The sequence below is a fragment of the Meleagris gallopavo genome, chromosome 3 (assembly GCF_000146605.3).
Source record: "Meleagris gallopavo isolate NT-WF06-2002-E0010 breed Aviagen turkey brand Nicholas breeding stock chromosome 3, Turkey_5.1, whole genome shotgun sequence".
In the NCBI taxonomy this organism is placed as follows: domain Eukaryota; kingdom Metazoa; phylum Chordata; class Aves; order Galliformes; family Phasianidae; genus Meleagris; species Meleagris gallopavo.
This window is the reverse complement of record NC_015013.2, coordinates 61,983,396-62,011,355: the sequence shown is the minus strand read 5'-3', so window position 1 is coordinate 62,011,355 and position 27,960 is coordinate 61,983,396. Positions and strand designations below refer to the sequence as shown.

The 27,960-nt window shown below is 39.4% G+C and overlaps 1 protein-coding gene across 1 annotated transcript; it reads left to right on the top strand.

The window, feature by feature from the left end:
• The first annotated feature begins 541 nt into the window (after positions 1–541).
• On the top strand, positions 542–25,644 carry SLCO5A1 (solute carrier organic anion transporter family member 5A1). The gene is made up of 6 exons (XM_010709039.3): positions 542–711; positions 4,962–5,160; positions 17,261–17,420; positions 20,925–21,166; positions 22,073–22,137; positions 23,405–25,644. The coding sequence occupies exons 1-6, from the start codon at positions 582–584 to the stop codon at positions 23,848–23,850; spliced, it is 1,242 nt and encodes a 413-aa protein (XP_010707341.2). The 5' UTR covers positions 542–581; the 3' UTR covers positions 23,851–25,644.
• The last annotated feature ends 2,316 nt before the right edge of the window (positions 25,645–27,960 follow it).

The following is a 27,960-nucleotide window of genomic DNA, read 5'->3' as shown; positions in this document are numbered from 1 at the left end:
GTATAAAAATTTGTAATCTAAAATCTTTTGTTTTCCTTTTCAAATTATAGTAATGTTATCCCACTTTTCCAATGGTGGTCCTTTAAGCAGAGAGCTACAGAGGTGTATGGGATTGTTTTTCCTCGCGTGGAGTGCAAAATTCAGTATTGTTTCAGTAGCAGGTTATGTGTTATGTCCTAGAAAATTTCAAAAGAAGACATCAGACTAATTCCTATCTTTCTACTTTTTCTTGCTGTTTTTCTCTGCTCTTTACTGTTACTGCGTAGGTCCTGTTTCTTCAGACAGTGTTGTTAAAACAGACCTCAGTTCTGTTTGTGAAAAATGGGACTGCAGCCCCAGGCAATGCAGTGAGATAGTGTAAGAACAAACAGCAAAGAGTGCAATGCAAAATATGCACTCTCCCTTCCGCTCAGCAAATGGAGCCAGATGCTAGCAAGCCATTATTTACAGTCCATCTCAAAGGAAATCAATTTGTTTTGTTCCAATTTGCTTTTGTTTTTCACTCATTATTTATAACATTCATTTGTCATTTTTGTCATTTTATAGAGCTTCCACGGGCAGCTGTCAGGATCTTAAGCAACATGACATTCCTTTTTGTGAGTTTGTCATACACAGCTGAGAGTGCCATTGTTACAGCTTTTATTACCTTCATTCCCAAGTTCATCGAGTCACAGTTTGGCATCCCAGCATCCAATGCCAGCATCTACACTGGTAAGGCATTGCCAATGAGTGTAACATTGCAAGGCTTGTCATTCTTTGGCTGATGAAGTAAATCAATATAGGAATGAACTGAAAACGTGGCTTTTAGGACAGGTGATTTGATGCATCTTTGTGTGCTGGTTTGGGTATTCGGGCTGTTTGTTGATGTTTGCTATATTTTTTTTTTAGTAAAATGTGAACCAATTTAAATTGTTTGAAGGCTGTTTGTGTGTGTGTGTGTGTGTGCAGACAGTGACCTTTTATAATATGTTAATAGCCTGCAAGGGGAAAAAAAAAAAAAAGCAAGAAAAGCAAACTAGAAAACCCAGGAACGTTACTGTGATGTGTGTGGCTTAAAAGGTCTTTTAAGTGTTGGTATTTGATGTGAATTTTACTTCCTTTTTGATCTTGAAAATATCCTAGCCTTCTTTTCTCCCTGGGGACCATCTGTTTATCCGCTCTGCCCTTCCCTTTCTCATCTCCCCCCCAGGTGCCCGTGCCCTTCTCCCCATGTCCCTGCCATCACAGAGCACCCAGCAGCACAGCCTAGTCAGGATGGCTCCCCAGGCCCTGGTATTGCTGGGGCCCTGCTCCTGCAGCTGTGCCACTTCCTCTGCTGGCACAGTGTGCAGCTAAATCCAATGCCTCCTTCAGCTTGGGAGTGTCGGTTCTGTAGCAAGGAGGGATGGCCTTCAGCTGCAGCTTCCCAAGAGGAAGGGGCCAAATTCTTTTTCAGTCATGCCTAAGGCATGCAGTTCATCACCCTTCTCTCCTGGCTACATCGGAGGCACTTGTCTCCATCTCTTCGTTTCCTTTCTATCCATCTTTTTGCCTTCTCCTTACTCATAGAATAGCTGTTCATTGCTAATTCTCTGCTCCTCCATTCTTTCTGATAATACGCCTGACAAGGTGCAGTGGGGTGGAGAGTGAGTTGTGGGAGTGAAAGTGAGGTGCAAGGAGAAGAAAAAAGACAGCAAGAGGAGGAGGGACAAGTCACTAAGACACATAGGAATCATTTGTCACCTACAGTTTGTGGAAAAAATGCAAAGATAGAGTGTGGTGGAGAAGCATAAGAGAAGTACCATGAGTTGACTTCTGTTTGCAAGCTTGCTGGAGCGAGGGCATGAAATCCCTGTGTTCTGTACATAAGGAGAAAATTTGATTGATGGAACCACGGTTCTACTTGAAGTTTAGGCTATCTACAGACCCATAGGAGTTTGCTGTTTTCTAGGAAAATCTGGAAAAGAAAACTTGGAGATTCTGCATTAAATCATATTAGTTAATTTAATAAATAACATGAGCAGTTTACAAAATTTTCTGGTTAGCAGAAGGAGGACTTGCAAATTATTCGTATATCTGCATCTGTACTTCATATATACCTTGCTGAATCCCCTTGTATGTGAACAGTAAGAGTTTTATATTAGTTATTTTGCATGCCAACGCATAAGCAGTAGTTTCTTAACTAAGTTTCAATTTATTTATATTTTTAAACAAAAACAGCACTGATCAGCAGCAAAAATTCTATGTGCCAAATTTCACATCTTGAACTTCTGCAGCTTGTGCTAAAATCTTGTCTTGTTTGTAGTTGGGTTTAATTTTGACTTTAGGTTGCAGATAGATATTAAATAAATGCACAAATACAAAAAAAATATGTGTTTTGATAGATTTACTTGTGAAAAAGAGTTACAAATCAACTAACTTGTAATTGGAAGAGCTGTTGTATTACAAAGCCCTGCTCTGGTAACTTCTGCTGAAGTGAATACAAATAGGTTGAATCTACCTTTAGTTCTAGGAAAGATGTCGGGTGTATCTCAAACAGAATCGCTTTGAAAATCTCTATGCTATTCCCTTTGGAAGTACAGCTCTGTTAGCAGATATTGCAGTTTTCTGTTACCAGACTATTAGTAACTGTTAAGATCATCTTTTGCCACTGTGGAAAGCCTCAAGTGCTGCTGCATCCTGACAACAGCAAAAAGGACAAAGCCTGAAAATTGCTGACTGAAAGCTGATACTGCCTTGGAGCACTGTACCCAGGAGATTTTTTGGCACATGCACAATTCCTGTAAGCCAAACTGTCATTATGAAATGAAGGAAAGTGCAGTGCAACGGCTTATATCAGATCTTAAGCTTTAGTCTTCTAAATGGCTTTGAAAACGAAGAATGCCTGTCCTGATTACATGTACATGCTTGGCTTTGCCCTGCAAGCTCTTCTGGAAATGCACTGTAGTAGCAGCGTTCCTTTGACAGTATATCACTTCTGATTTCACATCCCCTGCGGAGGAAGAGAGGAGCGCAGGGATGAAGAATTTGAGCTTGGGGCAAAAGAACTTCTCAGGCTTCCTGACACACAGAGAGGAATGAGTGCTTCTGTCTGCTGCTAAATCTGCTCCTGCCCTTCAAGTTTCTCCCAGAGAAAGGTTTTTCCGTTCCCTGTGCCAGTTTGCATGGAGGAATATTGCTTTCTATGTCCTTTCTGTAGGTTTGCCTGTCTTTTTTGCCCTCCTGAATGAGAGGCAGCCTTGGTGGGGCAGTTTGTTCATGCTCATCTCCTCTTTTTTATGTTCTGTTCTTCATGGTGTGGCAAAGGATGGCTGCAAACAGCAGCATAAGTCAGAATGGAAGACCCACTAACTTAATTCCTCACAAAATACCTGCTTGCTCAGTTTTGACAAGGTGCTAGATGCACATGATGTTGGTTCTAATGAAAGGCTTTTCCAGTATATTCAAGAGAATAAGGAAGAAAATATAAATTCTGGTCCAAAAGATGTTAGAAACTCAAAGCTATGTAAGGTGGAAGGAAAAATAAAAAAAATTATATTCAATAAGCCTATACCTGGCTTTAGTTCACGTAACTGGTGTAGCCAAAGATTTGGTCCATGGAATTTGATTAATCTGACACAGGTGTTTTAGAAGATATCACAAGTGATCCCAGTCTATGTTTGGTGGGTACATGGGCTTCTTTGGTACATGCTTCTTATAGCAGGGCATGCATGGCAGACTTACATGTCTGAGTTCCCATTTTCATCTAAAGAGAAGATTTTCAGAGGCAGCAAAATGATTGGCATTTCTTTCCCTTGTTCATATTCAGTCATTGAAACTTGAGAGAGGTTACGGCTTTGAACTTTGTGAAATAATTTAATTCTCCTCGAAGGACTTAGAAATTTAAATTCTGCTCTTTTGAGAAAGACTGTTTTTGATTCTGTGAAGGGTTGTTATTAAGAATCTTCCTCATGAAATGACATTTTACTTTATAATACCATTGGTGATGGAATTATAATTCAGGTGGCAACTATTTTTACCTCTTATTTTTACTTTTACAGTCTCTAAATTTTGATAAATGTAATATCTCCTTCACCTTTAGACAAATTAGCAGAGAATGAGAATGCTTTGCAATATTATTAAAAATATTTTGAAGTAATAGTTGTAGGCTTCTTTAGAAACAAGACAAGTTCTTTAAAAATTTTTATTATTAATGTAGCTCTTTCTCCTTAGACAATGCTGCCGAAAGTTATTCAAATTCTGTATTTACATGGAATATGTCTTTATTAACAAAGGCCTTATTTCTCATGTTATTGGGAAGCAAAGCCAAGGAGAAGCTTGAAAGAAATTCTCTCACTTAACTACACCTCTGGCCCTGGGAAGTAAGGACAGGTTTTGTAGCTTAAACTTACAGTGTTTGATTCTAGGATCTTAATTTCTTCATTCATGTTTGATCAGTTGACACATTGAATGGTTGCACTGAAATGAATGGGGCTACTGATGTAGGAAGGCGCTGTTTCACTTGAGCCAAGTTACCACAATGCAGAATTCTCAGCCAGCTGCATGCATGTGCTGCCAGGTGGACAGGCTTCAGGATTCTGCCCTGGGTTAACATCTATGCTTTGCTGGACTTAATCGTGAGAGTAGGAAGAGGAAGATGAATGTCCAAATTTGGATTTCTTCACATTTTTAGTAATTAAGAGCAATGTGTATCCCTTGTCTACATGCTGAAATAAATACAAAGCAATGTTTCTGCTTGTAAATACAATAGTTCTCTTATAGTGCTTTGGCTGCTGGTAATATCATAAGGAAGCTTTTATTAATTCTTGGACAACACTCCAGAAAAGTCTGACTCAGTTTGCTAGCTAGCAGAGAATCAGACAATGGAGATCTTAGTGCAGCAATTTGTCATCATCTAGTTAGGGAATTAAACAAATATTATGTTATTATTTATGCTATTTCTGTAGGTCCTGTTTTAATGTCATTCAAATTTCTTCCTGCAGGTGTAATAATTGTTCCAAGTGCTGGTGTTGGTATTGTCCTAGGTGGCTACATTATCAAAAAACTGAAACTTGGTGCAAGAGAGTCTGCAAAGCTTGCCATGATCTGCAGTGGTGTGTCTTTGCTGTGTTTTTCAACTCTCTTCATTGTTGGATGTGAAAGCATTAATCTAGGGGGAATAAATATACCTTATACGACTGGGTAAGTACCTTTGAATCACTGGAATTTTCCAATAAACCTGGTGACAAAATGTAAAAAATGCTGATGGCTGATGTTCTGAAGAATCCTCACAATCAAATTGGGATATGGTATTATAGTGTGAACACATACTATGTGGCCCTTCTTTTTTACATCTGGTTTGTAACGAAGCCTATGCAATAACTCACCTTTCTGATGGATGGGAAAATATGTTAGAATGGACTTCAGCAATTTTCAAAGGAAAGCACTAACATGCTGTTTACATTGCTCAGAATTTAGTGTTTTGGAATGCTTTCTGTTTATGAAAATTGTGGAAATTCTAAAGAGATTGTAATGTTTATTTCTGAATAGGTTTGTTTAATATCTTAGGTCTTCAGTCTTACTTGGGCATATGCCATTGATGTTAGTGGTGTGCATTGCTTCTGAACCCCTTACAAATTGTACAAACACCATCCATTTCTTGCCAGGGATGCTGACCTGATTATAACCTTTAAAAAAGGCAGGAAAAATAAGATGTGGGTGCGGGAAGAGAGTGGGAGTGAGGGATTTAGGCTGTGACATCAAGAAAAAAAAAATAGGGATATTTGGAAGCAAGAAAGTGTAGTAAAATTTGCGAGAAGATTATCTCCCTAGAAAGTAGTTCCTAGGAATCCCGATCATGAACATTTTTTACTTTCTTATTAAGCACATTAACTTCTTGCTAAAATTCCTTTCTTCATATAGCTTAAAAACAGGAACAAACTAAGAATTTGAAAAGTGCAAACCTATCTGAAGCAATGTTTTTCACTTTGCTTCTACATCTGAGACAGTGTTTGCCTGTTAAATATGACTATTTGTTGGGTGTCAAAGTCATTTGAATATCGTGCTTTCAAAGTCCTCTCAGCTTTGCGTGTAACATTCTGAGGTTTGGAGGAGATTAGGAGAGATGTAGAGCGGAAAAAGAGATGATCAGATGGACAAAAAAGAACTAAACTGGGGCAGTGAAGAAACCAAATGAAAAACAAAGAAGAAGAGTGGGAAACAAGGGAAGGAGAGAATAGGACAGTTTACACAAAGAATATTTTGCATTGCCTGTTGCTGTGTGTTACTGAGTTGCTGTCAAATGATAATCATAGGGCAAGAAGCAAGAGAAAGCCATGAACTGATGGAAAGCTTGTATGCTCATTTGTTTTCTTAATAACCTAGAGTGAAAACTTGATGCCAAAGGGCTAGCTGTGGAGTGGAGTAGCATAGATGATGAATCCTGGTCTGAGAATAGAGGGCTGAAGGAGAAAATGGGAATAAAGGTGGTTAGAACACCTTGATTGTCCATCTTCTTGTGATGTTTATTGACAGCCTGGAGGAGTAGATGAAGAAAGGAAAATTATTAAGAGATAAAATGTAAATTTTATTGTCCCCCTCTACTCTTCACACCTGATGTCCAATCTGGAGTACTGTGTCCAGGTCTGGGGTGCCAGCACAACAAAGATGTGGAGCTAATGGAACAGGTCCAGAAGAAGCAAAGATCAGAGGGCTAAAACACCTCTCCTGTGAAGGAAGGCAGAGGGAGCTGGGCTTGTGCAGTCTGGAGAAGAGAATGCTCTGAGGAGACTTCATTGCAGCCTTCTAGTACTTAAAGGGAGCTTATAGACAGGAGAGGAACCAACTTTTTGCACAGGAAGATAGTGACAAAACAAGGGGGAATTGATTTTTACTCAGAGGGTGGTGAGGCACTGGAACAGTGGTCCCGAGAAGCTGTGGGTGCCTCATCCTTGGAGGAGGCATTCAGGGCCAGGTTGGATGGGGCTCTAGGCAGCTTGAGCTGATGGGTGGCAGCTCTACCTGCAGGAAGGGGTTGTTAACTGTATGGTCTTTAAGGACCCTTCCAACCCAAACATTCTGTGATTCTCTAAAACTTTTTGTAACTATTAACTGAATTGTGGAACGTGAGAACGTCTCTGTCTGGTTGATGAAAAGGCTGCTGTTTTCAGCCAGTGAAAAGGTTATTTAGTTTAAATCTATTTCTAAATCAAAATCAGGTAAAACTATTGTTATTAGAACATTCAGATTAGAATTGTAAGTGCATCTAATTCATTTCTTTGGTAAATAATATTTACAATAATACATGAATTGAAACTGAAGTCTCTTCACAGCTGTTCTGCAAGTATAATCACATTAGTTCTTGACCACCTTCATCTAGTTCTTCTTACTGGTACAAAAGATGAGACATAGTAATTACAGATTTTTGTAAAGTACTGATGTGTGTCAGGTCTGTAAAATCAGTATAAAAATTAGTGTGCTTAGACTAATGTCATGAGAAACTGAGAACTGCCAGCATGTGATAAAGCATGATTCACGTGTCTGAAGGGGTTAAAGACGGTAATAAATAAGCAGTAGTAATTATAAATTTACCTTGTAAATGTGATGTGACAAACATTCTCTTATTCATTGTGGTCAATCATATAATTTACTTAGTAAAGAAGTCTTCTACTCAAACATCAAAGAATGTAATTTTTATGTAACAAAAAATCATGCTTTCATTTTGAGATTTAATAAAACACATATTTTGTTCTCTAGTTCCAGTGCTGTTCAGCGTATAGACATCAAAGCCTGTTCAGCATGCCTAGATGAGAAATGGGAAACACTACAGCTGTTTGGTTCAGGATAAATCATCTTCTACAATGTTCTGCCTTACCATGACTGTGCCGGGTCTGATGTCTGAGCTACCTGCTCTGGCACAAGCCTGAGGATTTCAGCTGCACTGGGCAGTATAGACATACCATACAGCATAGACATACCATGTAATCTTCTTTGGGCTAGTTCTTTAGTTCTTTAGTTCTACTTTCTTCTTCTCTTACATTTAAAAAAAAGTAGGTTTTTTCCTTTGATGAACTGAGACAAGCCAGTATAGAAGAGATAGATAAGCTGGGTTTTAGTTATCATAGAAATATGTGCAAATCAATACTCAGAGATGTCAGCAGTGATATGTTGTAATTCAGAATGTTTCATAACTCAGTATTTTTCTCACTGTACCAGCTCAGGGACCCTGGAGGTGCACACAGATTAGAATACATTTGCAAGAATTCTCTGCTTTTTTACGTTGGAGACAAGCAGTTTTTCTGTTGTTGGTGTGTCGTCAGCAGTTCTGTTATCAGGAAGGTCAAGGACATCTCTGCTTTATACATCTCAGCATTTCAGAATCTGTTGTTCAGTTCCTCAGCCTTGTCTCTGAAGGCGTGTTTGATATTTGATATAATGAGCCTTGTGCCAAGCTCTGCTGTCTGGCATCCTTTCTCTTGCATCATAATAAACATCTGAATGGGAAATCCTAAATCAGTGAATGGTCTCTACTTGCACAGCACAGAAGTGCTTCCTGAGGTTCAGATGGAACCTTCTGTGTTCCAGTTTGTGCCTATGGACTCTTGTCCTGGCATTGGTCACCACTGAAAGGATGCGGGCTCCATCCTCTTTGCACCCTCAATTTGGATATATTTATACACTGTTGTGATCCCCACTGAGTCTTTTCTTCTCTGGAGTGAACAGCCCCAGCTCCCTCAGCCTCTCCTCACTGGAGAGGTGCTCCAGTCCCTTCATCACTTCATGACCTTTCACTGGAATCTCTCTGGTACATCCAAGTCCCTCCTGTACTATGGAGCCCAGACCTAGACCCAGCACTCCAGATGTAGTCTCACCAGTGCTGAATAAAGAGGAAATAGCAGAGAACAGCTGCTTTGGTGGTTTGTAGACTTGATCTTTCTATGTTTTGTGATATTAAGTAACTAAAACAAGCTCCCGGGGAGCTTACTCATAATGACAGATTCCTGGATTATTTCAGTTCCATCTCTCATATTTCTGGCATGTATTGAATCAAAACAGTCCCCTTCTGATTGCTTTCTGTTGTTTTAGTATAATTAAAGTTTAATTAAAGCATGTAATTGAGTTACTGAGGCACTTAATGTAAGAAAAAAGATAAATTTTTGCTCTTGTACCCTTAGTTTGTGTTTCTGTTACCCTGGATCTCTTTCAGACCTGTCAGATCTCTTAATTTAGAGTCAGTGACTAATTGGATCAGAACAATGATAACAAAGAAGGAATCCAACTAACGCAGTGAGAGGGTCCCTTGTTTGACAGCTACACAAAATTTGCTTCATTGCTACAATTTCAGCTGCTTGCCAACTAAGAGCTGCAGATCTCTGCCTTTCAGAACGTCCTGGGCCTTAAAGCTTCGATACCAAACCAAAAACATTGCCACCAAGTTAACCCTTTTGATCATATAGCTCAATTTTAAGGTTAGAGAAATTGTGAGAGATTTTCTTCTTTTGTTTGTATTTCCTTAGTGTAGGGTAATGTTGGTTAATGCAGCAGTCCGAGTAATATTAATAAAAGCATATCCAAAGCAACTCTCTGTTTAGATGTTACCAAAAGATAGTCAGGATTGCTTTTGTTTATCTTCATTTCATTTAGATTGTAATTTCATGGATGAGGGTCCACCTTTTTCCAGTATCTGGACATAGACTGCCAGCCTAAGTGGGGTCTCAGTACAAGTCTGGATATCTGAAATAACAGGTCACAGTTCTAAAGATTCCAGACAGTGTGTCCTGCCTTACTCTTTCCATTTTCTTGCTTTATTCCAAAGTCACAAGCCTTCCACAGAGCAATAGTTGTAGAGGAGAACAGAATTTAGACAATGTTAGGAGTTGCTTTTTTTTGTTTTTGTTTTTTTTCATCAGCCTCATCTAAGAAAGGTCTTCTTTTCATTATCTTTACCAGTACTGAGTCATGGAGACACAAAACAGTCTCCCTGAGAAGAGAACAAATGCAAAAATTGAGTTTTATCCCAATATGCATGTTTAGCAAACCTGCAGTTAAATGAAAAGAGCAGAGTCATTGCTTGTAATTGAAAGAATAGTTCAGGAAATGTGTCTTTTGGGGCTGGTCTCTGTGTGTGTATGCATAGTTGCCTTGCCATGACAGATGCCTCTGGCAGCTCGGATGAAGCAGCACTGAGGATTGACAACATCTGTGCCACTGACACAAGTGGAGCAGGTGTTTCTCATATATCCCATGTATCTATTGCAGTGGATGCACTGAAAGTAAGCTGCTTTTTTCATGGTCCAGCTCACGAGCAGGACTTAATAGCTCTGGTTCAATTTACTTAAGAACCTGCTTTTTTCTGACCAGCGCGGGTAAATCTGTGATGAGCTGTGCAGCAGTTCAGAGCTCGCTGCTCTGTTTTCCTTTGGTGAAAGTAGGCAGCCTCCTAGTGTCAGAAGATGCTGGTTCAGCTTAGTGATGTAAAAATATGTGCTTCTACTAGTGGGAAAGGTATTCACAGAAATCTGTTATAATGTGTGCTGCTATATAGCAGATGATACATGATGGAAATGGGGTTACATGCATATTTGTCAGTAGAGATTTCAAGTCTTCAGCATCTGTAGTCCTTCATTAGTTTCCCATCATTAAAAAAGGAATGAACAGTGGATGAAGACTGAAGGTAATAAAGATGAAAAGAGGGACTCTTAAAAATGTCTACTGATGAGCTTTTGGAAACAGCTAATGGCTGATTTTTTTCTATTACATATTCTAGAGAGAATAAAAAAATTCTCTTTTTGTACAAGGCATTTGTTGTAAGCAGCAAAAAAAAAAAAAGGCAAACAAATACCCAAAATAAACCATACTATAATTTATTTGTACAGTAGGTGATGAAAGCTGGGGAGACGCAGCTTGCAGTAACTTGTTATTAACTTGAACGTATTTGCTTTGCGTATCTGTAAACTTAAATCTTCTTTCCGGCAAAGTAAAGAAGTCCCTAAGATTAAATTTTCACTGAACTCTGTTCAGTTTCTGGGTTCATGTTTCTAATTTCTTGCATGCCTGATTTCATTCACCTTTATTTTTAAGCTGATTTCCTAACCTGCGTGTCATACTAATGTTCAGCAATACAGCTCAAGTGAGTAGACTATGTAAGTGGAGCCACTGGGAAGCAGCCCAAAAACCATCTACTGCTGAGACAGCTTTAATGAGAAGGGATAAGAGGACGGAAGAATGCATTTTACAGAGTGGGAAAGGCTGGAGAGGGGAATCTGAGCTGTGCCTTTCCTGGCAGCCTGAGATGCCCTTGGTCCTGTCCACGTGCTGGAAGCCAGGGCACCATCATGAGGGTTTCCTGCACAGTTGGGAAGCTTACCCCAAATATTTAGGCATATGGGGCATCCAGCTCAGCAGGCTGCCAAGGAGCTTGTCAAACTCCAAAAATGCTGCCTCTCCTGTTTCTGTGATAAAATACTGTCACATCATTGCTGAAGTCAGTATGTTCATGAGAAATATTTTGGTGATTTGGATGTTTTCCACCAGACAAAAATTTCTGTTGGGAAATTACTGGAAGAATCTGCCTGGTGGAGTACGACATGTTGCTGCATATTGCTTTCTGAAATCCAGCATGATATAATGAGACAAGTTTCAGCTGATAGCTGAGAAGGCAACAGCCAATATCAATCCTGGTTATTTAATTTCCTGCTCAAGCTGCAACGTGTTTCTAAAACTGTACCTTGTTTGTTTATGGCACGAGGAAGAGAACACTCAGGCTTTGGTTAACATCCAACTAGACCACAAAGTGCAAAGTAGCTCCAAGAGCTAAATTTGTGGACCTGATTTGTGTAATCAGTAGACAGTCAATAAATATTTAAAAGCTACTTAGCAACATTAGATCAGCTGCAAAAGTGCACAGCTGGAAAGACAAGCATATTCAGCAAAGGCAAATAGTGTTTAAATACATTAGAAATGAGTCAGGTGGAAGTTACTAAGCAGCTGTCGTACTGCTTAGCATCACTGATGATGGGAAGTGAGGTGACAAATAAATGGATAACAAGCGTTACATGTGGAGTTGTTCCTGAGCCAAGCCTCTGATCTATTCGGGTATGGAAGATGGGAGCAGAAGAACATCTCTTATTGTCCACGGTGTTGCTGGGAAACAGTAAGCCTGATGGTTGCTGTTTTGCCTTTACAGCTGTTGTAGCTGAGTATTACAGAGCTAAGGTGAGCAAACAGCAGCCACAAAACCAGTTCAGATTCTTGTTCAATTCCTGCGTGGCTGAGGAGGTGCAAACATCCTCTGGATACCTACTGTTCTGTTTAGAGAAGGCACTTGGGCTGGCTTGAAACAGCAGTGGCCTCTCTGTGGCATCATTGAGCAATACCAACAGCAGGGCAAACAGGGCAGCACAGTTAATCCAATATTGCAGTGCCTGGTGTGGATGCTATGCATACCAACATAATTCCCAGGGCAAGAGCTTTGCTTACAACACATATGCTAATACCCATGCCCTAATGGAGTTCAGTACCTAGTTTCTGTTCAAAAGGGCCAAACTGCCATTTTTGACAGAAATTCAGGTCTTCTGGACTGGACTGCACTCAGAAAACAGGAGAGGGTAGGATGGTACCTGCAGCCCCCTTTACCACTGATGTAAGAAGATGAAGGTCATGTTCTTCTCCTGAAGTTAGAGATTTTCATTAATATATTCTAATGTCTGGGAAAAACCTTCAATTTTCACTCCTGCAGCCTCTCTATCATGTTCAACCTTAAAGAGATTATCTCACTATTCATTGAAAACCAGCTTTTCATATCTTCTCAGTAGACTGTTGGATAAATGATGTAATAGAGACACTTTTAGCTTCCATCTTGGGGGGAGGGAGGGAAAGATCGTCAGCCAGGAAGAGGAGGGAGGGAAGTGTTGTTTTACAGGGCTGTGCAGAGCCGTCCTCTTAGCAGACAATCCCAAAGCTGTGGGTGAAGACCAAAGAGACTGAATTCTGGTAGAAAGTGGCACACAGACTATTCAGAGTAACCTTTCAAACTGACCTAATGATACATCGAAGAGTTCTGGTACTGTTCATTTCTGTAACAATAGCCATGACAAAAAAAAAGTTATCCTAAACTACATTCTAAAAGCACCACCTCTCTTCACTGTTCAGATACCGTAAGCTCTGGCTACGAACCAAACCAGTGACAGTCCTGGTGCTCTCTTCTGAGCTAAACCTCATCTCCTGCTGTTGTGACCTGTAGAAGGTAGAGAAATGTTTTCTTAGTGCAGTGACTGAAAAATGATATTGGGACATGCTTGGAATATCCAAATTCTTTCCAAAACCCAGATAAAGCAAATTTTGTACTCATAAATCTCAGAATTTATGCAGTTACTTTTTCTGGAGTAGTCAAATAGGCAATTGCTTTTTGTCCAGACTCCTGGAAATGCCCAAGCACACGTTCTCATGCATTTTAAGATCCAGGGTAAGGAAATGGAGATGTTCAAGCTGCTGCAACTCAAAAGTTGTTTCCCTCCCACTAAAGATGGGAGGGAAGCATTTGAAATACATCCAAATCCACAAAGTTTATATGTATGTCCCCCGATAATACCTACTTTGATAACATTGGCTACTATGCCTAACAATTTTTGTGAAGACAGGAGATGTCTGATAGTGTTTTTGCTAGGAGATAAGAAAAGGAGATGAGTTGCTTACCTTCTGCAATTTACCTCTGGCCAGCAATTTAGTTAGACAGTACCTGACCCTGAATTCCTGATGTATGCAAGAGCACCATAGGCATTGCGTTGGTTCAGTCTTCTGGCACAGGGCTGGTCTCCATTCCTTTTGTGAAACTGAAGCTGTTTTGTAGCAATGGCCGTAGGATACAGGGAAAGAGAAAAGAAAAATGAGGAATGGATAGAGGTACAGAAGAAAAATTAGAATGTAAGCTAGAAAAGAATCTAATTTTAAAACCTGCTGAAAGGAGAGTTCCTTTGGGAGAAGTGGCTTTGAGTTCTGGCCTCTGCTCTAAGTTTTGCTTACAAATATGGCAGTAAAGAATCACTGATAAGGAGATATGAATGAGATTGGGATTGAGTTTAGTTTCACCAGGTAGAATGGAAAGAGACTTGAATTTGGAGTGCTGATAAAAATGCCATTGAGGAGGTGTAAGTCTGAACCCCTTCAAGATGACGAGGACTTTGACCCTCAGTGTTCCCAGCTCAGGCACTTCCATAGCCAACAAAGAAAAGTAAGCTTCCTCATCCACTTCAGGAGAGATTTTCCTATGAAGTGTCAGGGCATGGGGCTCTTTCCCTTGCTTCTGGGAGCTTGGTCACTTATGTTAAGGAGTTCAGGGTCAGCTCTGTCACTGGGAAGAGTTGTTCTGATGAAAACTGGAGGTGAGGGCCTGCCCTGCCTTTCTTTTGAGTCTTTCTGATCAGGTCTTGCTGTCACTCCCAGTTCACCTTCCCTTGCAGAGCAGTTATGTTCCCTCACTTCTGTGTTTTGAACTGTTGGAGGTCTTCAGAAGTGCCAACTATCTTCATTCTGTAGAGGAACTGCCCCTTTGGTTTCAGCACCTGGATGGACTAAAAACTTTTAGGTTCAGATATTACAAACTACAGCCTATAAAGTAAGTGGTTTCAAACTGACTTTCTGTCTTTAGAAGAGTTTCAGTTTTGTAGGCTTACAAGATTTACACTAATGCAGAGGAAAATGCTATTTAAGCATCACAGAAAACTATAGATTGCAGTTCTCAAAAACATAATAAAATTGTGGTTTTCCTCAGTAACTGGAGAAGCTGTAGTTGAAAACATCAACATCAGCTGCTTCTTAGTTCTTGTTTGTTTAGAATAACCTTGTTTGGTGAAGACAGAGCGCAGGTGTGGAATTCTAGAATGTGGATTTCATTAAGCAGAAAGGTATTTAGGAAATAGAACTGGAGTTGCCAGACTCAGCCAACGTTGTCACTTGCAAATAGATTGGTATGACTAAGATTTTTCAGGTAACTCTTCCACTGGCTTAATGCCTTCATGTTGCTGGCAGTATTTTAAAACCGGATAAAATTCCAAATGAGATGCAGAAAATTGAGTCAGCAATAAACCACACTGCAAAAGCTTGCTTTTCCACTTACTAAATTAATTTAGCACTCTGAAACAAGACAGAAAGCATGGTAAGTCTAGTAAAAATAGGTGTAAATATAAAGCAGGCTATTTAAAAGTTAATGCCTGTTATATTTTGAATGCATAATGATGGCAAAAAATGACTTACATTTCAAGGTGTGTCTGTATGATATATCTAAGCTGATCAGTTATTTCCTTCTTGATCTAGCATATTTAGTAATATAGCATGAATAAAAGGTAAAATTTTGTGCCTACACCTTCAGAAATCTTGCAATGGATACCCTCATTTGTCATGCCGAAGTTAATGTTAAATGTGATTTATTTAATTGCAATTATGAAATACCACTGAAGTTTGTAAATGTTTGTACATTGGCCAAAAGAATCCTGAAGTTTATTTTTTTTTCAGGAGCCTTCATATTTTCAATTTACAAGCAAAATAGCAGATGTAGGGGCAAAGCTCAAAGAGTCAGATTCAAAACAAGCAACAGTTCATGTAGCAGACTGTAGGCTGTAGAACAGTTCTTGCTGTTAGATGTTGTGGATGCAAAAGCTTAGTGTTAATGGGAGAAATATATCGGATTTATGAACTAGAAGGCTCCATCAGAAGAATACAGTTTTATCATCACCTAATGAACAAGGAGGTTCTAGGTAAGGCAAACTGGACACCTTGCATCCAGCACACTGGAACTCATATATGAGCTCAATTTACACTGATTCTAATTGTTACAGTCTGTTTTTAATTTATGAAGAAACAAATGAGTATCCATTTTAACTTTCTTTAACTTTACTTTTTTAAACTTCATTAGTATATTACCAGGATCTGTATATGAATTTATGTAGGTGTTTTATTATTCTCTTTCAGTGAGGTTGATATGTCTGCTAATGTTTTTCCTCATAGAATCACAGAATCCTTAGAATTGGAAGGAACCTTTAAAGGCCATCTAGTCCAACTCCCCCTCAGTGTACAGGGACACCTACAGCTAGATCAGGTCACTCAGAGCCCTGCCCAGCCTGACTTTGAATGCCTCCAAGAATGAGCATCCACCACCTCTCTGGGCAACCTGTCCCAGTGCCTCACCATCCTCACTGTAAAGGACTTTCTCCTCCTTTGCTTTTCACTCCAAGCCCTCACCATACCCAGAAGCATCAAAATTCTCCTGCCACCATGGTCATTGCTTCAGGGCAGGAAGCAGCTGGGTCATTCTCCTAGTAGTTGTTCCCAGAGCTGGCAGTTTGAGAGTGACTTGGGAGTTGTTCTGGGCAGGGCTGGAATGATTTGGTGGACTGGGCAGCAGGTGGAGGAGTTGGTCACCATCTCACTTTGTGAACTGGAATCAAAACCTCTGTTGGTGCCATCTGACTGTCAGTTGTAAGCAGAGCTGATTTCTTTCTAGAAGTAGCAAAAAGTAGCATTTGACCAGTGTGCTTTTTAACATCTTACGATGATGATGAATCTGTGATCTTATGCGTATGGACTCTGCTATTACTGCCTTTGCCACTTCTGGATTGAGCTGCTGTGGTAGCTCTGGTAAAGCAGGACCACAGTGGGATAATTTTTTTGACAGACTCTCCATTCCGAGTGTGAGCTGCACACTGGAACTCAGTGGTTCTGAGCTTACAGCCAAACTCTTTGTGAGAGAACTTAGAAAGTTGGGCTTTGGCGGTATTTTGGGGAAAAGTCCAGCAAGATGGCATAGTGGCTGTTTTCAAGATGTTTAGTAATAGCGTGGTGATCTTCCATACGTAGATGAGGGAGATTTTTGTATTTTTCAAGTGTGCATATCAGTAATACAAGCATTACCTTTCTGGAGCAGTTGTTGGTATGTGGGAAGAGATGGCTAATTAGTTCACATAATGCTCACATCACTGGGCTCTTCACTACTAATCAACAGCAAATTGCTACAGCTCACCTTGTGTAAAATGTCTTAACTCTTAAAAGGAAAAATAAGGAGAATAAAATATAACTCTTACTCACACAAATGATGTACAAGGTTTACTTTTATATTGTTCTTTCAGTTGTTGGCAAAGATATCTTTGTCTTTTGTCTGTGTAGTTCAAATCAAGCGTATGACCTAGGGTTAATGCAATCTTTCTGTAATCATCAAGTGTAAGTCCCCGTGTTAATGATTAGGATATTTTCTCCTCTGAACAGCAGGATACCTGTGCTTGTTCTACTAGCATGTTCTTTTTCCTTTCTTCAGTCCCACTCTTGCCATGGCCCACAGGAATCTCACTGGGAGCTGTAATGTGAACTGTGGATGTAAAATTCATGAGTATGAGCCTGTCTGTGGATCAGATGGAATAACATATTTTAATCCTTGCCTGGCTGGCTGCATCAATGGTGGAAACCATAGTACAGGGGTAAGTCCTTCACCCACCTAACTACAAACATGAGTGGCCCATCAGGACTGGAGCAGATTGAAGACTGCTCTGTTTCTAGAGCCAACATTTATCCTTGAAGCATGCAGTCTTTTTACAAGTTCGTCAATGTTATTTTTAATAGTAGTTGGGTGTTTTGTTGTTGTCGTCGTTTCCTCTTTGAATGGAAGGAAAAACTTAACTCTTCAGGTAATTGGAAAATGTTTTAAACTCCTTTGTAAGTTTTACGATGACCTGTTGAAAGCCACTGTTGTTTATGCTGGGCTCCTTGTTTCATGTAAGTGGTTGTTCCACCTGCACCAGTGCATTGATAGGTCTTTTGTTTGTGTTGGTAAATAAAGACTGCCCATTTATTCTGCTCTTGTAAAGCAGCTTTGCCATCATCCTGTCCCTCTCTAGACCTCTTCATGGTATATAATTACCTTTGAACTCATGTAACCAGAAACTAAAGGATGTTAATAATCCACTTTCTCTCTTGGATATGCATTATCCATTACAGCCCAGTCTTTCAGTTACGCTGGGCTGGGGAGAGGCATCCTGCTGGTAAAGTTATACCATGGGAATCTTGCAGTATACTGGACTGAAAGGTACAGTTTGACCCTTCAAACAAAAGAGTGGTATTTATACGCTCATTTAATATGAAAGGCAAACTCTTGAATTTTTCTATTACAGAACTGTAAAAAAAGTCATTAAGAAAGACGGGAAGTAATGTAAACACTGATCTTCTGAGGGCTTGATTGTACATTCCAAAAATCTTATTTATAATGTATCGGTCTGCTGATTTGCAGTTCTGAGCCAGCCTATGAACAGGAGTGTGGTAGTTCCAGCACTTCCCTGTCTCAAGTTTGACTGGATAATGTTTCATAAATGCAGGTTCCTGTATAGATTCCACTTAGAACAGACTTAGAACAGTGTTTTGGGGTTTTTTTTGTTTATTTGTTTGTTTTAATTTTATTTTGTTTTTATTTTGAATGTCTTCCTAGTTTGTAGTAGAAAGTTCCTTTAGCCCAGTTGTGTAATCTTTGCTACAATTTACCTGATATCAACTGATGCTAATAATTCATTCAGTAGGGAAGTATGTTGATAACAGATTTTGAAACACACTGTTTTCTACTGTGGTTTAAGAGAAGTTCCTTCATTGCCTGACGGTAGACAGTGGAAAATAGAATGAGTAGGAAAATACATTTCTTGATAAAATAATGTTTTATGTAGGATGCTTTTAGAAACGACTACAAGCTTATGTGTGCTACCCTATAGCACACAAAATGTTGCTAAGGTATAACATCAGGATTTAAGCTTATAGAATGTAATGCTTTCAAAATTAGCCACATAAAAATAGGAATTAGGCAAAAGGAAGCCCATGTGGAGTTCAGAACTGGTTTATGTAAACTCCAGAATTTCTCTTGCATAAGATCTCTGTCTCAGTGCACAAACTTGGTTTCTCTAATGATGAGCCAAGATTGTGTAGTAAAGAAGACTGTTTTCTGTAGGAGGCCTATTTGGAAGCAACAAGGAGATTAAGATGAGGACTGTAGGAAGGAAACAAATACTTGTGATTTTAGACAGTGGAGAGCTGCCTTGAAACTAAGAACCTAAGAAAATGGATTCTGTTATTGCTTCCATTCCTAAGTGATATTGGGCAAGTCATTTAGACCAAATTTATCCCAGTTGGTCATTAATTTTTTATTCTTCATATTCTGGATGATCAGCATGAGTAGTAACCAGAAGTATCATCTGCAGAAGCACTGAGTGCCTAAATCTTTATCTGAAGGCAGAAAAGGTTGTGTTTAGGAAATACTAAGTTGTATATAAGGAAAAATATTCTGGAAAAAAGGGATCTTGGTTCCCTTAAATTTGCCACTCACATTTCTGAAACTTTTGATTTGTTTCAGTTACTTAGCTACAAAATAGAGATAACACCATCAGTGCCTCATCTCAGCTGTTTTGAAGATAAATTACACCTTTTTGAAAATGTTAAGCTACAATGATGAGTTTGATTAAAAAAAAATCTGTATGAAATATGAGCCACTCTGTAGTGGAGTTCTGTTAGTGTGAGGAGATGAATACCTGGGATCATATTTTAAAAATGTGTAGTAAAATACTGGATAAATTCTCATTAGGATGTTCAGCTAAATCCCATGGAAAAAAATAAAAATAAGGCACTGCCATAACACAGCTGTGAATAGGAGTATAAATTGAAGTTGACAGGCAACCCTAATTCGGTTATTTCCTGATGTCTGAGTGCTTAAATTTGCAATATTAAGATGGTCTTGTAATGTAGATTTTGTGCATATGTGGTCCTACATTTATGAATGTGAACATAAAAATCAAAGCCTTTAATGTTACGCATGCCCTGATCTGCTTTCCTAACACAGGAATATTCTCATTCCACACAAACTTTTGCCATTAAAAAAACTGTAGTAGAAAAGATGCCATGGTAGGCTATTTCTGACATAGCTTTTCCTCATATGGCTCAGATCACAGTACCCTTTGCCTCTGAAATGCCAGTTCACTACACAATCTTTTCATGCTAGTTTCAACTTTTGTCCATTCAAGAATCCCTCGTGTCTTCCAGTATCACTGTTTAATTCTCTATGTTCACCTTGTTCTCTGTTTTTACTGTTGTCCACATCCCATCCATATCCACACTCCACACTCAGCTGAAAGTTTCTGGGTTCCATGTGTGAAACACAGCTTTCTGCTCTTTATCCAAGTCTGGATAGGTTACCACAGAGATAGCAGAAGATACCTCCTGCAGATGACAGCAAACAGCCTGCCAAATTCCAGAATATGGTATTGTCAGTACTGCTTAAAGGCTGTTTCCTCATTGTTTTGATAATATACTAGAATTAATCTTTTCCTCCAGCATCCTTGTCAGAAGTGATTGTTTCTGCATAGTTCTCAAAAACTCTTATTTTTATAAATGCTCGCCTAACTGTTGCTTGTCTAATGGCTGTTTACGAGGGTGGATAGTGATAGGACAAGGGGGAATGGCTTTAAACTGAGACAGGGGAGGTTTAGGTTAGATATTAGGAGGAAGTTTTTCACTCAGAAGGTGGTGACACGCTGGAACAGGTTGCCCAAGGAGGTTGTGGATGCCCCATCCCTGGAGGCATTCAAGGCCAGGCTGAATGTGGCTCTGGGCAGCCTGGTCTGGTGGTTGGTGTCCTTGCCCATGGTAAGGGGGTTGAAACTAAATGATCATTGTGGTCCTTTTCAACCCAGGCCATTCTGTGATTCTATGAACTAGTGGAAGTTATGAGCAATGGGAAAGCAGATCTATTATGGGATATTTGGGCCAGCTTTGAAACCACTTGGAGTAGTAATCTTGACTGTATCTGGGGTCATGATGCTGGAGGCTGTAGAATCCTGATTGGGAAGCAGAGTTTGATGCCTGCTGTGAAGGTTACATAGGACATACCATGTCTTTCTCACATGAGTTTTCATGTGGAAATATTCTCTGTTTCCCATTTCTCCTCTCCCCAGGTAAGAAATTACACAGAGTGTGCTTGTGTCCAAAGCCGCCAGGTTATCACCCCGCCGACAGTGGGCCAGCGCAGCCAGCTCCGGCTGGTCATCGTCAAAACCTACCTGAATGAGAACGGCTATGCTGTTTCTGGGAAGTGCGATCGAACCTGCAACACACTTATCCCGTTCCTGATATTTCTCTTCATAGTGACCCTTATAACAGCGTGCGCCCAGCCATCAGCAATCATAGTGACACTCAGGTAAGAACTAAGATATAGGCTCATGTACATATTTTTGCTGTGCCTGCTGTCACCAGTGTCTATGTCAGAAGAATTTAGAATATTCACGTGATAACGCACTTTGGGAAACAAGAAATGTCCAACAATTTCTAGACCATATATAGAGAGAACAAATAAAAACATACCACCTTGATATTCCACTGTCATTTGGATTCCTCGGACTGTATTCCTTCTCCGACTTTTCCACCCGCATAGTAAGAACAATAATAACAGATTGTCACTGTACTGCAGTTATGGAAAGGTAAACTGCAAACAGTGAACATTAATTCTGCAGAGAGCTTCACTTTAGTGAGACACATAAGGGAAATATTCAGCAGAATTTGTAATGTTCATCAAAGAAGAGAATGCCTCTCTCCCCCTAGTCCTTGGAACAGCGATGCCAACTGTCCCAAACCACGTACTGTGCACAGCACGTTGGTCCAAGATTTGTGGCCCAAGTTATTTCTCTGATTTTTCAGTTTCTGGCTGAGTTCTTGGCTTGAAAAGCTTGACTATCTGACTGCAGTTTTTCTGTTTGCTCTTTATCTTGTATTCCAGTGTCACTACAAGTTGCCTATCTGAATTTCAGATATTTTGGTTAAGATTTAAAAAATAACTTGTGATTTACTGAAATTGTTTGTTGTGGCATTGTGAAATATCAATACTCTGCATACAGTCCTTTGAAAGCTTGATTTTTTTTTTTTTTAAACTATTGAAAGGAATCTCATATTGCTTATGTTGAAATGGAAAAATGTCTGTTTAGACAGATGTTTGGATGTTGACAAAAATTTATTATAGCTCAGAAAAAAAGCCAGGATGTAAAGTCAGAACAGTCCACAATGACTATGATGACTAGTTTGTAAAGGAGTTTTTTTTTTTGTCTGCTAGGTCTGTGGAAGATGGGGAACGGCCCTTTGCACTAGGAATGCAGTTTGTTTTATTACGAACTCTTGGTAAGTCATGTAGTACTAAGATTTCACAGAAACCACAGTGTTTCCAAAAGGTTTGTGATGTTTGCCTTAAATTTAACATCAAAGTACTAAAATTCCATAAATATGCCACTAATGACCTGACTAATTCTATTAGGAACTTAAAATTAATAGCTTCTGAAAATGTTGTAACTGAGAATGTATTTAAAATATTTATTTTTATTATTGACATTCTGGAATGATATTTTTGTTCTAGAAAGAGGTATTGTAGCAATTTCAAGTTTTATTTAAAAACCTTACCTGACATGATTTGTTTTTTGACAAACTAATATTTTCTTTTGACAACAACTGGTAATTTCCTGATCCAGTTAGATGACACAGTAAGAACAACTTTGGTCTTCTAAACATTGTCCATAGCAGGATTGTGTCTGTCTTCAGTCCTTCTCCTCTTCCGTAAATAATATTGCGTATTCAAGGACAGAAACATGAGTTACTTGGAAAAGAAGATGAAGTGCCAGTGCTCATCCTCTTGAACTCCTAAAATCCCAACTGGTCCTGGTGTTCAGCTACTACCAAATAGTATATAATGAATAGACTAAGCAATATAGTAGTGAATAGGGCAAGCAATGACTATTCTAAGTGAGAACAGGAGGAAAAGCACTTGTGGCTGTCAGTAAGGCAACAGTTTTCTTTGAGGAAGGCCCTTTCTGACTCATCCTACAGGTGTCGTATTTCCAGGGAAAACAGAGCATTTAAGGGTCTGACAGTTCTAGATGTTAAATTCTGTTTCTGAGGAAGATATCTTCAAAAGAGAGATTGAAACTCTAGTGGTCTTACCACTTCCATCCTTCTTCGGTAATAGAAATGCTTTGCAATTTTTTGTGGCTTTTTCTCCTTAATCTAAAGCAGCAATCTCCACTCTTTCCCAGTTTATGGGTAATGGATGTTCAACGAGTAACACTGTGAAGATAAGATCTCATTTTTTTTTCCTGCTGATTTTATTTCCTGAGAGCACTGGAGTTTCTTTGTGGGGACAAATAGTTCATAAGGAGTTGACTGGGCTCTACAGAGTGGAGCAGTAGCTATTGTAAGGTGTTGCTGCACTGTCTTTACTTTAACACTGTCATTTATGTAGTGTTCCTTAAGTGGGATAAGTATTGATGGTGGGAAGAATAGAGGGGTAGAAATCTCGGAACTTCTTGACCTACACCTGTTTGGCTTACATACATAGTTTCTTTGGAAGTCTTCTATCTGCTAACACATATTAATTCTGTTGCTATTTTTATTTCAGCTTACATTCCCACTCCAATTTATTTTGGGGCTGTTATTGATACCACATGCATGCTTTGGCAACAGGATTGTGGCGTACAAGGATCTTGTTGGGAATACGATGTCACCTCATTTCGTTTTGTCTACTTTGGGTTGGCTGCTGCTCTCAAGTTTGTAGGATTCTTTTTTATTTTTCTGGCCTGGTACTCCATTAAGTGTAAAGAAGAACAACTACAGAGACAAAGATGGAGGGCTTCGCCGGTGAACACTGTGAGTGAGATGGTTGGCCAAACTGGACTCCAACAAAACTATGCACGGACTAGATCCTGCCCTACCTTCAGTTCTCGAGGAGACATTGGTATGGCACAAGGAATGAACTGCATAGCACAGACATACCCTGGCCCCTTTTCAGAAGCAATAAATTCCTCAAATGAAAATGCATTGGAAGAAGTCACTGCTGAGATATAGACCCCTGGCTTGGTAATGTAATGTTTAGTTTTGTTGGTTGACTTAATTATGGCGCCTTGTAAAACACCTGTGCCTTCTATTTTTAATCTAAATGTAACACATGGTAAAACCAACAAAGCTTAATGCATACAACCATAGTATGTTCCTGAGGGCTGGATACCTCAAACTTAATTCTCCCTTCCTGACAATGGAGTTTTAAAAATTGTGTTTGTAATTATTTCAGTTGTGTCCATTAAATGTCCATGCTCTATTTAATATCAATGTAAGGGTGAGGAACAACAGAAGTCAGTGGAAAAGTGACAAAAACTCATATCGTTAATGTCTGGATGTCACAAAAATGCTTAAATGTATCATCTTTCACATCTGCAAGTAATATTTTTAAGAGATGAGTAATTACTGTGAGTTCTGCTACAAAGCACAACTAAACTTGTTTAAACTATGCAACTTACTCAGATAATTGTATGTGCAGCAAATTATGTTTAAAGTTTGCTTTTAAAGACATTACTGCAAGTCAATTTGAAAGGGGCTATTTTCAGATATACATGTTAAAATAAAAAAGAACATAACATTTAAAGTACTGTTAATAACATGTTAAGCCATAGAAAAGTTATGCATCAGGTAAGGTTTTGCAAATGTTGAGACATAATATCTTTGTTCTGTCAAAATGTGCATTAATTTTCATTTGATAGGAATCAGTCATTCTTCACGAAGTACACAGACTAGGAGGGTATAATGCTTGGAGTAAAAAAAAAAAAGCACTTAAGTATTAATCTGTGATAACATTAAGGTGTAGGAATCATGTACACATTATCATGTCAGATGTAATTCTGCAATGATACAGGTCACCTGAGTGGCCCTTAGTAACACCAGATCCTTTTCTTTTTCCTGAAAAAGAAAATAACCAGCTATGTCTTATAGGAAATTCTTGGCTGTGCTTCAGAAGTGCATGCCAGATGAGTTCAGCTTTGATGAGGGAACCTCTGGGGAGAGCTAATGGCCTCGTTTTGTTTCTTACTGGCTGTTTGGAGTCAGGGTGGCACATCTCTCCACAAGACCTAGCAGAACAACCTTCAAGTGGACTGTGAGCATGTGGGCTGCCCCCATGCCCAGCATGAGGCCTTCTTCCCAACTGCTGGCACCTCTGCGGTGCTTCTCCCTGGTGCTCCTGCCCTGGTTCTGCCTCTTCTGTTGCCTGCCTTGGAGCAGGCTTCTGGAACCACCCTGGAAGCTGTAGGTGTATGGTTTGTCCCACACGTGACCAGCCTTCCTCAGCTTTGTTTAAAGCTTTCTATGAGGAGAAGGGGTGAGTTGGCTCTCCTCCACCCATTCAGGAAAGAGCTAAGAATATAAATTATCTGTGAGCAGGGATCCATGGTGGTGTGGCCTTTACTTATTCCAAACTACTATGGTGTGTTTTCTCCCCTGCTCTTAGCATTTCATATATTGCTCTGGAGACTTTCTAGTGCCCTTCTTACGATGTACTAATGATGTCTCAAAGGGCAGGGAATGATTTCAGTGGACACAAGGAAATCAAAGCTGTATTTTGCCCTGCAGGGAAAGCCTTACTAGTTTAGGAAATTAGAAGCATTAGAAGAACTCAATGATGGGTAGACTTGGATTTTGCTATGTGCGTAGCCTGCATGAAATCAAATAAGAGAAAGCAGAACTTTGGGAATGTAAGAAGGATTTTCTTTCTAGTTTAATTTTTAATTTACAGTTTGTAAGATGTTTAAACATATATGGAACCAAGTCCTCTTCCCCTTGAAATAAAAGGGAATACTCTCTTTGGCATCAGGATTTGCTTCTCCTTTGCTGATTGCCTTCCATCATCTCCTGCCTCTCCTTGACCAGCATGTGGCTTTACCCACTTGTTTGGTTCCCCTGCTAGAAATGTTGACTGCTTATTTCAGAATGAATCAGTCCTTTTATGTGACTTGTTATTAATTCCATTCTCTGTGGCTGCAGCATAGAGGAATATCATTATAATCACCTTCTGCTTTTCTGTACATACTAATAGCTTTTTGGATTCAAGCCTCAGAATTTTTTTGTCTTGTGCAGCTACTGGGAATGATATATCTGCAGTCAGTTTGTGCCACCTGGGATTTCAGCTTCTATACTTCTCATCCCAAGGAATACATTTCCTTGTCTCAGAGGTACTGGGTACAATTTATTTTTTTACATAGGAGATCAGAATAGATGATAGAAATGTCTCCTCCTCCTACAGTCTTGAGTGCTTCTTGCATCAAGAAATTCATGTCATGACAAAATTTGAGGCAAAGTAGCAGGACGAAGTGTAATTGCACCCCGTCACCCATCCACTTTAATCACTTACCCATTTTAATCCGCATGGGATGAGGTGAAAAGAGACAATCTTCAAATACCTCAGAAACAGAGCGTTTAGGGAATCATAAATGATATGATAAAGAGGCTGGAGATGAATCATCTGTCCTGATCTACTCTATTTCATGCCTTGTGTGAACGTCTTTTCCATACAAATATTGAGCGAGAGCAGCTTAGGCTTCTAGGATTGTCAGGAGCTAACACTGATCACAAAGAATGAGAGTGATGTAAGTGACACAACTGCAACTGCTGCAGCTTCTGAGCTGAGCGCAAGGGAATTCAGAGCTTGTCAGAATTGAGGATTTCTGTTTTTTAGGAAATCCTGACACCTCAGCATCTAAAAGCATTTTGTTTTTAATGTCTCAGAAACTGAACATAGAAGGGAAGATATTCATTTCAGAAATACTGAAAAAGCTGTGTTTGCTTACCTTCTTATAGCTTTTTAATTTTCATTTCAAAATTATATACTTCACAAAAGCAACCTAAATATTCAATAGTGTTTTTTAATCTAGATAATTTTGTCAATGTATTTCTACCAAATCATTTAATTAAATCAACATCCTCCGAGGGAAAGAAAACACAGCCTCTGGCGAACTTTTGATTTATTCCTGAAGAAGACTTTGTTATGATTAATCTGTAACAGTTTAAACTAAGCCAATAAAGGCACCCAGGATAAAAACAGTAACTCACCAGAGAAGTCAATTCCAGCCTTGTCAACAGTGACAGAAATACGGACTGAAATCTGCTGAGCAAACACTATTTTCTAAGGCTACTATTGCAGAAGGAAGCAGAGTTGCCAGAGAAGATGTATGCAGTGATCCTAGTCACCATCATTGCATGGTGCTAAACTGTTTCACAGAGAAAAAGTTTCACCTATCATCCAGCGAGGGTGGTGATCATGCTGTTTTCCTGTCATGAAATAAAATCTGACCATAAAATGTAAAATTCCAAAGTCATTTCGGGTTTAGCTGTTGTAAGTTCTGCCATCCTCCACTCTCCCTGCAAACACCGTAGTTTGGTTAGCAGCAAAGACAAAAACACGTAAAGCAGGAGTCCTGCCCACCTGCTCATCCACACTGTGCTATTGGTAGAATATCGAAGTCTTCTACCTACAGCTAACCAGCCAGGGAGAGTAGGGAGCAATGACACCTAGAGTTTAACTGCAAGTCTCCAGAGAGCCACGATATCGTAAGGACAGCCCAGTGTCCTCTTGCACAAGTTATTACTGGTTCAGAATGAGGGACATGAGAGAAGTAGTTCCAGTGCATAGACATGACTGAACAAATCATTGTTTCTTACCTAAGGCTTCTCATTTCTCTGTTTCCTCAAAATGGGGAAGCCTTTAGAAAAGGAGTATCGATAGCCTCAGGCATGGCTTATGAACCACTTTATTCATATCGAGTGGTTCATATCGATTCCAGTGGATGTAGTCATGGCTGGAATAACTGGAGAATGATGCTCTGTATTTCCAATACTAGGCAAAGCCCTGCATTCTTTTAGTCCTCTTCTCATAAGCATACTGAACATAGTATAGTATAATTTGGAACTGGTGGTATTTTATATATTTTCAGTGCAGTATAAGCAGTACAAAAAATAAGCCGAATATTCTGATGCAATTTAATTGAAAGCTTTTGGTTCTTTGTCTAGTCACTGAATCTTAAAAAATGCATGTAATAATTTGCTGTTCTTCAGAACATGCAGCTAAGTGAATTAAGGGTACAAATCTCCTTGCAGGAGTTAGAAATGTAAGTTTGAAAGCCCTTAAATTAA

Excerpts from the sequence above, each read along its gene's own strand:
- SLCO5A1 (XM_010709039.3), top strand. The coding sequence starts at position 582 with ATGACATTCCTTTTTGTGAGTTTGTCATACACAGCTGAGAGTGCCATT. Across the intron at positions 5,161-17,260 it reads AATATACCTTATACGACTGG|TCCCACTCTTGCCATGGCCC; the intron begins GTAAGTACCTTT and ends TCCTTTCTTCAG. Across the intron at positions 17,421-20,924 it reads GTGGAAACCATAGTACAGGG|GTAAGAAATTACACAGAGTG; the intron begins GTAAGTCCTTCA and ends TCCTCTCCCCAG.